We start from the raw sequence: 11730 nt of genomic DNA, 5'->3' as shown, positions 1-11730 counted from the left end.
CTATACGTCAAAATATATTTTTTGGCTTAGTTTTTTTATTATATATCTTTTAAACAATATATCACATAAAAACATCCAGTAATTACAAAAAAAAATAACTGAACTTTTAAAATTTGTTATTATAAAAAATAATGGTTCCCACTGCATTCCTTAAACCATAATTTTCTATATAATTGTTTAATGTTTCCCCATTTGTGGGGAATTTCGTTCGAATCTGGTATCACCCTTTCGACGTAGAATGTCTTGAACTGACACTGTCAGAGGAATGGATGAGACACTTTATAGAAACGTGCTTTTTACGCAGTAAAAGGCTTTAATATCATTTTCATTGGTGAAAACAAACATAAAATACATAAATTATACATATTGTAAGGAGATATCGTTACAAATATGTACATAATCAAATTTCCCCTGAATTCCTTTTCTTTATGATATGTATTACTTCTACAGTATATGATATTCAAATTTTCCTAGTGTGTAAATAATTAGTATTTATACTGTAACTTAAATTTTATCGATAAACGTATTTTGTTTTTTTTTTCATTCAGCGTTAGGAACATTTTTTTATCATCCCAAATTAATAACGTAAGTACCTATAAAACTGTTTTTTTTTTTTTAAAGGGTAAAGATTTTTTGTACTATATGTTGAAGATTTCCATTTTTTTATTTATTTATTGACAAAATAAGTATAATATTACAAATGGTTTGTACATTCATAATTAATAAAGTTAAAACTCGTAGAGGGAGTTCGTTATACATTTATTTCTATATCTATGTAGTATATATACATATATATATATATATAAATATATACATATATATATATATATATAAATATAAACATATATATATATTTATTTATATATATCTATATCTAGGCTAATGAAGAATACAGTTTTGTGTGTAAAATAAAACCAGAATCATGAGCGAGTGTTTTGGACACGGTGGCTGCTCCCAGGCAAAAATTCTGAATAAGGAATTTGAGTGAAGATAAATCCGCCTCGCTGCGTCGTGGTTGGGGCGTTCGCCTACCATTCTTGAGGTCCAGGGTCCGATACCTGGCATGGCGAATGTAAGATATTGATTTCAAAGGTTGTTTTAACTCCAATATGCTGTCGTTCATGGAATGGCATCTGACGTTTAGGACTGATCACCTTACCTTCATGTGACAGATGATTAAAATGCGCTTTATTTGGTTAACCAATTCAGTACCCTATGCGCCAATAAGTTTGGAAGAGGGAATGATGATGTAAAATGCATAATTAGTAATGACAGGTTGATATTTGAATAGGCATACCCAGTTTCAACGCTCTACCACCATGATATAATATTTTGATAAAACTTTCAAAAAATACTCCTTATTTAATTCGACTAGCGAGCGCTTTTGCTTAAATAGGCATCTTCAGGACTGGTAAATTGCTTACATTTTCAACTTTTATGCTTTTTCTTAGAAGGTTGGGAGATAAAAAGATCACAAGTGTGTTATTAAGGGACGGACAACATATTTTTTAATTTTTTATTATATACGCCCAGAGAATTTTTATATATAATTTAAGTATTGCACATTTTCTTTAAATTGTATTTGTTACATATATATAATTACAACTAGTTTCAAAACATTTATCATTCGAACATTAATAAGAAGAGTTTTTTTAAAATGCAAATTGTAATTTGTAGGTAATTTGAAGGTGCACTTCGAAAATATTGTCCCTCGGTGTCAATGCGATACTTTATAAGCAAAGGAGATCTTCAATGAGTAACTTCTACTCAACATTCATAAACTGTATGTAATCCTATGTTCGACTATTACGTGAGTGTTCTAGCAATTGCATAATGGGTGTCCCCTTGGGCTAGGAAACTCTAGCAGTTGTATATCTACTGCCTGTGTGTAGATACATATCTATCTACTTTACTATGGTAGTTACTACTTATCGACTACACGCATTGTACGAACTGATCACCCCTACGTAATAAGAAATGAATCGGGTTGTGCTCGAAATTAAATATTGGGGTAAATCATAAGAACGCAAACATTTATTTTTAAAAAAAATTAAAAACTTTCGACAAGGGTGTAATCGGTGTTTGTTGAGTGTAAAAAATAAACATTAAAACCATTATTTTAATAATTTTGACAGTTATGAACATTTTTTTGGTATATTTTTTGTATTCGCTTCCATAAATAAGCCTTGTTTCTCAGAGTAATAAGGCGGCAGCTGTAGAAACAATATTTCGCTCTATTTCATAGAACACAAGTGTTGCAAATTTTTGGTTTAACAACAAACGTGTAATGGACGGTTTCGGTTTTGGCTTGCGATTCTAGATCTGATTACCTACGGCCCACTGTTTTGCTGTAAACTTTAGCTAACTTCGTGATTGATAATACTAGAATGATTTATGTCCGCATGGACAGCTCTACAGCTGTAGCGCCTTATTATTCTGAGCTTGTCTTTTTTTAAAATCTGCTTTTGGGCCTTGATTATGAACGCTATCTTTATTTTTACATATAGAGACGGTATACTTAACTTCTGTACTATCTCTGTATACCTCGGTATGTTCTACTAACTTGTCATCTCGACGTTATATGATCGAGTCCAACCAATGAATGACCGCAAAAATTTCGTCCGCGTTCCTTACTTCATTAACATTTTAAATAGTTCTCATTTATATTTTAAATGGGCTTCTGTGATAAAAAGTGCCTACTTCAAGGCGATCATAAACTCCAATAAATCCCAATTCAAGCAAAAAACCTACCATCTTCAACGAACTACTACAAACTGTTTCGATCTGATCATGAAATTTTAGGGAACTCACAAAAGTGATGCCTAGATCTTAAACCTTCGCAATCCGCATAAGATTCTAGATTAAGATTAAGATTATTCTAGTATTGAAATAACGAGACCAGCAGTGCAACTCTGAACGCTGTCTAGGTGGTAGAAAACGCATTACTAGCAAGTAATTAGTAGGTAAATTACTTGGCTTGATTAGCAGCGCTTTTTCTACTTCCTTAAAAACGTTCAAAATCGCACTAAGTTGAGTCTATCATTGGGCAAGAAATGGTGATTGCTGGATAATCTCATTTTGATACTTCTCGTATTTAGGTTCTGTTCCGCGGACGCTTACCTTTGCTTATATTATAACTTTTTAAAGTAAATCTACATAAATGCAATGTTGAATGTAATCTTTCTAATGCCTGGCTAGTTCAAGTTATATAAAAAATCGTTTAACAACAGTAAAAATATTCGTTTGTAGGTACCTATTTAAATTTATAATATTTATATATTTCTTATTTTTATTGATAAAACTCCATACTTAATGATTTTTTTTAATGTATGTATATACGTATATTTATATTTATGTTTTTGTTATTAAAAATATATATTAGCGTTCTTATAATTTACCCAAATATTTTAATTTTGGTTACCGTTTTCAACAAGTTATAAATAACTCACTAAAAGAAAATGGAAATCAGAGTGAAAATGCTAGAGTGGGGTTGAATCTTGGACCTCTGATCCGTGAGTCCGCCACAGGACCACAACCCGATTCAAATAATATAGTAAAACATATCAAAAGAGATTTTAATGATAGTTTTATTAAAATCATTATTTAAATTTAGCAAGTACCTAATTTCGGGTAAAAATCCTGCAAAAGGAAATCGACTGGAGATTAATCAGTTTCATGGTGTACTGGTTATTGCGTTTGCCTGGTATTAAATAAGTACATAATTGTAAAATCATAAATATCAATCTATCGTAGCGTATTTTAACATGCCGTGTAGATTTTTTCCGTGATGTGAAATGGGCCAATCATGCGATATCACGCAGTGGGCTCGTGGTTTCCACGTGCACAGCGGTGCAGTCTCCGTGAACGCTCTTTATTTTTTATGCAACACTATGTTTACTGCACATAATTTTAACATAATATATTTTCAGAACTCTGCAGTTACTAATACATTCTCACATTGGGACCCGCACTATTTTTTCATACGAATAATCTTTAGTATCGAAGTTTCGAGAGATTTCGAAACTTGGTCTCCGAGTCTTATTATTCCTATACTAGGCAACGCCTGAAAATATTTTTAGGTTTGTTATTTTTTTAACCCACCGACATCAACACTATGGGATAATATATTATATTCGTTGACTTATCTCCCTTCACCTTATGGGCCTGCCACACACTCGACGAGTGGCATAGGAAGTAGCGAGGGAAGGAGGCAGAGATTTAGTGTGGCAACATTACTCGTCATGCTCCTTGTCGTGCCCGCCGCTCCCTATTTTGTCGATTTTTGAGCGCGAGTCAAAGGACCGGCAATATGAGCGCGAGTGGCTGGCCACATAATCGCGCAGTCTCAGTACGCATCGAGCGCTCACACAAGACGCACGCGTCATTTTTGAATGATGTATATTTCTTTGTATGACATTGATATAATTAGCTATATTAAAAATGCATGGCGCGCACGCTGTCACAGTTTCATTGTCCATTGTATAGCAAGACAAATGACAAGTGCGATTAATTGCGCGAGTAGAGCAGTGTGTGGGCGGAGAGGGCAACATCGGGCGAGAGGGCGGCAGCGCGAGGAGCAAAGTGAGGAGCAGCGCAAGGAGCATAGTGTGGCGGGGATATTATCAACACAGATATTATAATGTAGTGAACGCAGGCCGTGCGTACGACCTTGATTTTAACCCTGAATTCATTCCAATATAAATGAAAAAATATTTGGTATTCTACATTTAGGAACTAATGGAATTAGAGATTTTTTTGGTATTCAACTTTTCAAAATCTTTTAAACCTACTTTAAAGAAAAATGAACGTTAATTTTTCATCCACAATGGATCTTAAACTGATAATAAATTGATAAGGTTCATGAAACATGTTTTATCATCATTCAAACGAACAGAAAAATAGAGACGCACTTAAGGATACCGGTAATAAAAAAATAAACAGCTATTTTTAATTTCGGTAAGTATGTGAGTAAAGAAATCTTCAATTTCGTGTTTATTTGAATGAACACCTGGGTGAAAGGGTTAAATAACGCATTAGGTATAATCACACAAGAACTTGAAAATATCTTCCAATACTCGTTTGTTCAGAAAAAAAGCTTTAAACTTTAATACTAATTATAAAAAGCTATTAAGAAAAACAACAAAAATATGTAAAAATTCCAGTGCAAGAATGGGCTCCATGCATATGTTAGAAAAGATGAAAGTAATTGATGATCCTGGAAGAAAATTAAAAACTATTTATTTATTTTCAAGTCTAATTTTATTTTTTAGCCGTTTTTAATTAAAATTTTCGTTTTAAATATTGATTTCTGGCGAATGGATTTCGAACGCATCGTGATTGGTTGTCGTGTTTGTGACGTCATTTATCTTGTTCGACAACGCTGTCATTCATTTCCGCTGGTGTTTTTGGTGGCGACGGTTTGTTTAACGCTTTATTCGCAATTTTAACGAAATGACGGAAGATAATTTTATTAAAGGACAATCGGATAACATTCCTCATGTAAATGAATCCATGTTAATGTTGTTTTTTTCCGAAAATACAAACTTTTGCAGCGCCGAAATGAGGGGAGTGAAAGTTGACAGGTGAGTTTCAAAAATGTTTAACTATAATATATTACTTAAAACTGTCACCTTTCTTTGATATTGAGTTTTTAATATGTTAAAGACGTATTTTATATTCAGCAGTGATACAACTTATCGCCAGAAATGGTGTAAATATACTTGGATACTATTTTTTCCATACATAACCTCCTTTGTTCTGTCATGAGTATTTTAATGGACTTAATTAGTTCTTAATAAACACTTTAGAATTAAAATACTGACTGTTTTATGTCTGATTAATTATTGTCTTAAAAACTGTAACCAAGCACAGAAGGGACAAAATTGTAAATACACTATTTATTTGCAGGTCTTCGAGAGCTGAATATGCGGACAACGCTATTGGATATGTCCAGATCAAAAGAAATAAAAATGTGTGCACTGTAAAATGCCGGGTTACACCAGAGCATAAAATTCGGAAGAAGGCATACTCAGTTATCAGCGTCATTGATGAGGCAAATAATAAAATAATATCGTGCCAATGTGAAGACTGTGCGGCTTCTCAAGGTAAGCATGGTAGTAGACGCATTATTGTCGATGAATAGTTGACATCGGAAGCGTCTTATTTATTTAAAAAAAAGAAAAAAACGTACTGCATTGCATGTTCTTTTTGTATAAATTTGCAGAAGGAAGAAAAATTTTATTGTTAAATTAATCGCGTCGCACATATTTTTTTAATCTGTCAAATTATTAGTGTGTATTGAGCAAGTGCTAGATAGGACGATGTCATGTTTATAAATAACTGTAAAATAACATTTATATTACAGGAGGATGCAAACACTCAGTAGCATTTATATATTGGCTATATCGACGCAGCATTGAGCCCAGCCCTACTTCAGTAGCCTGTTATTGGAAGCGTCCGATAATGGCAGGTATCGGCACCACGATTCCTTTCGTTATGGCCAAGGAATTTGGAAACCACGAGGATTTGCCATCAGGAGATGGCTCGTTTTTGGCAGCTGTAGTCGATGCCAGCAACCAGTTGGGTGATGGTACTTCAAGACGAATGCGTCTTTTTACCCAACATACTGATGTAGATAGGTTATCTTTGCATGTTTTAATGTGTCAATTTCAAAAAGAACAAAGTAATTTTCTCCCAAAAGATTTTTTAAAATATTGTCAGGGTCAAATGAAGATGCCTATCTGCAGAGCTGCTGAACGCTTAACTGTTGAGCAAAACGATATACCTTTGTGGCATAGACTGCGTTTTGCTCGAATCACTGCTTCCAACGCTTATGCTGTGTCAAGGTGCCAGACAAGTGATGGTTCTCTCTGTGAGAAATTGTTGGGAGCCAAGTTGAAAGCAACTGCGGCGTTATTACGCGGCAGGTCCTTAGAGTCCTTAGTTTTAAAAGAAATGCAAAGAAAACTAAATGTAAAGTTTAGAAAGTGTGGCATTTTTTTGTCTCCTGAATACCCCATATTTGGAGCATCTCCAGATGCGCTGTACGAAGAGTATATTGTTGAGGTGAAATGCCCTGTATCTGATGCCACTTTTCAAACATATTTTACAGACGGAAATCCCTCTGAAAAGTATATGGCTCAGGTCCAGCTAGAAATGTTTTTTTCTAACAAAATAAAAGCTCTGTACTGTGTAGCACATCCTGATTTCGAGGAATCTAAGAATGTTACACATTTGTTTATAAATATAAATAAGGAGTATTGCTTAGATTTAATTGAAAAGTGTACAGTGTTTTGGAATTTAGCAATTTATAATAAACTCAAATAAATTCATGTTTTTTTATTACTTACTTATTCTGTTTTATACTTTATAAATACATATTGTTGATTTTGATAGTTGCATTACCTTCGTAGCCTTGTTAACGAACCTAATTTACCTCTTTAGTCTTAGATTCACCATTTCCTCTATTCTTGAAAGGGTTTTTTTTATTTATTTGTTTTATTCTGTATAGTACTTTGTTTTTTTTTTCTACTTGGATTTTAAAAAAATATAATTGTTGATATATTTAGTATAATAATTGCACGTTGATATTTTAGTTACAATTATGTGTTGATATGTTTAGTGATAGATTTTGTTTTGATATATTTAGTTATAAGTTTAAACTTGCTTTGTTTCTTGGTTGTAAATATTTTTTATCCAAAAAAATGTTATATATTATTCAAGTCCCAAATTGAGTTGTTTGTAACTCCTGGGAATATAATACATTACTGTATTATAATTATGAATAAATAAAAAATATATATATTGTACACACAAATGGCCATATTGTTTTTATTTACAGCACTTGCACGTTGTAATACGTCAAGTGCACACGAACACACATTTCCTTCTATAAATACTCCATTCCATGCTTCTTTAACTCTGTTGAGATATAAAAAACATTTGTTTGTTTTGTTAAGCATTTATTTACAAGTTGAGGGTAATATTAGGTTAACAAAACTTTTAATGTTCAAATAATCTTTACATTTATATTGTAAAATAGTGATGGCCAAAAAAAATAAAGAAATAGAAACCGGTTTAGCATAGTCATTGATGATTTTTAAAAAGATTACTGAGAATGCAGAAGGAATCAAGTGCTGGAGATACCGTTTTGTAAATCAACACTAGGACAGAGTCGTGCAAATGTCCTTGCCCTTAAACTGTATAAATCATACTTTTTAGACACAAGAGAAAATGGTAATTTAAGCCTCTCTTCTACTAATGATTCCTTTATAAATTAGGTCAAAAATATAAATGTCAATGTTTTCTTTTCCCGATAAACTTTTAATTTTCTCTTGTATTTTTTCCTAATTTAATTATCAACTTTCATTTAATATTTTTTTGTTCTATTTCTTGTTTTCAGATTCTCTACTCTTACTCAAATTAAAAATTAAAAAAAACAACTTGAATGTAACATAAAATTATTACTCATGTTTTATTTTCTTTTAAATATATTTACATATTATGCATCTACACTTATTGTGCCTCTACACTTATTGTGCCTATGTGGGATTTTTTAGTTTTCATGTAAAGCTGTAAAGTTACAAATATATTATGTAATAAAAAATGTACTAAATGTAAACGAAAAAATTGTAAATAAAAAAATGCTTAAGTCAGTATTAAGTAATTATTGTTATTTTCATAGTTATTAAATTTTAACCAGTGGCTCCTGAAGGTTTATTAACCCACAAGCAATATTAATAATATAATCTAAGAGGCCAACATAATTAATATCGATGCATGCGTGCATTGCCAACATTTTAAATTCCCTTATCCGACTGATTGCACGTTCAACGTTGATTCGTAACGCAGCCACCCTTTTAGCCTCCTTGACCTTGTCACAAGATAGAGGAATGTCCGCGCTCACACTTGGTGGACGAATTAACTTGCATTGTTTTAACTCGAGTAAATGAGCAATGTTTTTAAAACCTCGGTCTGCCATCACATCCATACCAGGTTTCAAATTATCTAAAAATCTGCAAACCTCGAAAATCTTTGTGTCACTGGTTCGTCCACCATATCCTTTTGAAATAAAATTGATGTGTCCGCACGGTGTACAAGAGACAAGGTATTTGATGGTATTGCATTTTTTGTAATCTGACCATGTCGTGGCTTGTCTAATGGGGTTTGAAGGCTTATCGATTTGTATTTCCAAACAATCAATGATAGCTTGGACTTTACTGTATCTTGCAATAAAGGGCAAAGGCAAATGAAGCCGAACGGTATATTGGTCTGGCCAAAATATTAGCTCCTGCAGACAGATCGCTACTAGCTTTACCGTCTTCCTGAAGATCCTGCTTACAGTTGGTTCTGACAATCCAAATTGCATTCCAAGAATTGCATTTGATTCATCCAATCTGATTTTTTTAAATGTTATTAAAATATTCAGGCGCGAGTCACATACTTTTTTGCACAGAAGTGTTAAAATATATGCCATATCATCTGGTATGCCAAGACAAAGTCGATAATTTCTTTCAATACCCATTACAGTAGCCTGTCGTAAAATAACATTATATTTTTGAATTTCAAAAGCATCAGCATTATCGTCAGAAGTATCGTCATGAGGTACAAAGTCCTGGTCATCGGAAGTACTTTTCCATTCTAGTATTTCATCATCATTATCTGGCATAACTGAATCATAGCTTATGGTAAGATCTTTAGGTGTAGGAAAAATAATAGGAGATGTAGCTCTTGTCACCGTTAGAAACGTGGCGTCAGTTGATGTTCCCTTGCTGCGAACAATGACTTTATTTGACCTTAAACTTGCTTGAGTCATTTTACTAGCTTTTTCAACTGTGGGGGATGAAGAAGCGAATTCGAGTTCAACTGCCTCCGTTGCAACATTTATAGATGAAGATGTACAGGGTTGTTCTTCCTCCGGAACTTCAGACGTCATTGTTCTTTCAAGAGTTCCTAAATGGCTTCTTCTGTGTCCCGTTTGTCGTAAAAATTTGATGTTTTTCTTTTGACACTCGAAAATGTGTGGAACAACATTTTTTTTTAAGGACACCCTTCCTCCCATAAGCTTGAATCTGGTAAAATTATCAGCATCTTCTTCAAGCTGTGAAAATAACATTTAACATAATTAGAATACTTACATCACGAAATGGCTAACCATCAAAATAAGTTTATGCTTTTATTACAATATATTGTATTTATTTGACAAATAATATTTAATATGTACATATAATGTATTATCAATCAATAAATAGAAGTATAGAATGTGTAAAATATAAATTTGAACTTACGTTGAAATGATCCTCGCAACAGTAAATTCCGGATTTACAGCTGATTTTGTCAAACTGTCTCTTCATCGCCACAAACCATTTTTTTCTCAGTTTAGCATCTCGTGGAATAGTGACAAACTTCTTTCCCGGTGTTGTATGTGTCGTATTAACACATCTAGGAACTGAACAGTATTTGTACCCAGCCATCGTTCGATAATTGCAACACAATAAGCTTTAATGTTAATATCACGGCAATTAAAATAAAAACAACTCGACTAAACTCAACAACTCGCAAGCAATTAGTTCTGTTTTGACAGATACAGATTCGTACACGCGATAAATGACGTCACACAACAAAAATCGGCAAAAGTTGCCGTTTTAGCGCGAAATCAAATTTTTTAAATTTAAAACCGTAGTACTTTGCTTAAAAGTAAAAAAAAAAAAAAAAAAAGCGCACTCGTGTTTCTCTTTTTTTCCCCTCTTTTTTTTGAGATAAAAAAAAAAAAATCTGCATGGAGCCCATTGATAAAATAATCATGATAGTAAATTATTTCTATGACTAAAAATTGTGTTGTCTTTAATTGTCAAATATCTCTTTATTTTTTTAATTTATATATTTTTTATGTTTAATTTTTTGATTATTAATGGGTATTTTCTAATTTACGTTTATGTCTCATTTTCTAATTATTAATAATACACTTTCCAATTTATATTTTTACTTCAATTTTAAATTGTCAGTATATTTTCTAATTTATATTTATTTTCCATTTTTTGATATTATTATTATTTGAATATTTGAAGCATCATTCAATAAAAAAAAGCACATAAAAAAGAAGGTCCTGCCTAAACACAGGCATTTCCTAGCCAGTCAGGACCTGAAACAAAGAACCTCCATGCATTTTAAAACTGTGGAATAAATAAATAAAAATAATATTATTAATCACTGAAGAACAATTATTAAAAGGCAATATTTAATTTTCTCAGTGGCAACATTTCTTCCGAAGTCTTGCCATTGCACCTTATGATGCATGCTTATTATGTCATTTCAAATGCCAAATGATATGTATATGAGCTGTAACTACCCCAAATTTTTTCAGTGCTGTCACTGCTGTCTTGACTCTCAAACTTTACTCCGCGCCCAATTTTAAATTAAAACTGCCTTACGCCTTACTTCTCTAGACAAATGTAGCCTTAGCTCAAAACTATTGAAAACAAGAATAAATCGCAATTAAAGCAGAAATACGCTCAGTGGAACATGATTTTTGTCACTTCCAATGCGTAGATATGACATGTGTACCATGGGGTAATTGATGCCCTCGATCGTATCGATGTACTTACCTCAAAACTTGTAGATGCAGGGTCGATAGTGTAACTTCATAATCGCTCTGGAGAATTTATTGTCAGCTATACTGTCAAAGCGCAGACGTGGCTTCCGTACCTTCCGATTGTAATCGCTCCCTAAGAC

At 32.7% G+C, this 11730-nt stretch overlaps 2 protein-coding genes across 2 annotated transcripts; one reads left to right on the top strand and one right to left on the bottom strand.

Moving 5' to 3' along the window:
* Nucleotides 1–5171: 5171 nt before the first annotated feature.
* Nucleotides 5172–10472, bottom strand: LOC148280682 (uncharacterized). Its single transcript, XM_088227990.1, has 2 exons — nucleotides 10287–10472; nucleotides 5172–10099 (listed from the first exon to the last, which is right to left on the bottom strand). Exons 1-2 carry the CDS (start codon nucleotides 10470–10472, stop codon nucleotides 8687–8689), a joined length of 1599 nt encoding a protein of 532 aa, XP_088084116.1. The 3' UTR covers nucleotides 5172–8686.
* On the top strand, nucleotides 5452–9758 carry LOC148280683 (uncharacterized). The gene is made up of 3 exons (XM_088227991.1): nucleotides 5452–5582; nucleotides 5908–6104; nucleotides 6365–9758. The coding sequence occupies exons 1-3, from the start codon at nucleotides 5452–5454 to the stop codon at nucleotides 7324–7326; spliced, it is 1290 nt and encodes a 429-aa protein (XP_088084117.1). The 3' UTR covers nucleotides 7327–9758.
* Nucleotides 10473–11730: the final 1258 nt, after the last annotated feature.

Source organism: Micrasema longulum, unplaced genomic scaffold (assembly GCF_059751315.1).
Source record: "Micrasema longulum isolate JH-2025_06_02 unplaced genomic scaffold, ASM5975131v1 h1tg000551l, whole genome shotgun sequence".
Lineage (NCBI taxonomy): Eukaryota > Metazoa > Arthropoda > Insecta > Trichoptera > Brachycentridae > Micrasema > Micrasema longulum.
This window is presented reverse-complemented; position numbering and strand designations above follow the sequence as displayed.

Excerpts from the sequence above, each read along its gene's own strand:
- LOC148280683 (XM_088227991.1), top strand. The coding sequence starts at position 5,452 with ATGACGGAAGATAATTTTATTAAAGGACAATCGGATAACATTCCTCAT. Across the intron at positions 5,583-5,907 it reads AGGGGAGTGAAAGTTGACAG|GTCTTCGAGAGCTGAATATG; the intron begins GTGAGTTTCAAA and ends ATTTATTTGCAG. Across the intron at positions 6,105-6,364 it reads AGACTGTGCGGCTTCTCAAG|GAGGATGCAAACACTCAGTA; the intron begins GTAAGCATGGTA and ends TTTATATTACAG.
- LOC148280682 (XM_088227990.1), bottom strand. The coding sequence starts at position 10,472 with ATGGCTGGGTACAAATACTGTTCAGTTCCTAGATGTGTTAATACGACA. Across the intron at positions 10,100-10,286 it reads GTTGCGAGGATCATTTCAAC|CTTGAAGAAGATGCTGATAA; the intron begins GTAAGTTCAAAT and ends TTATTTTCACAG.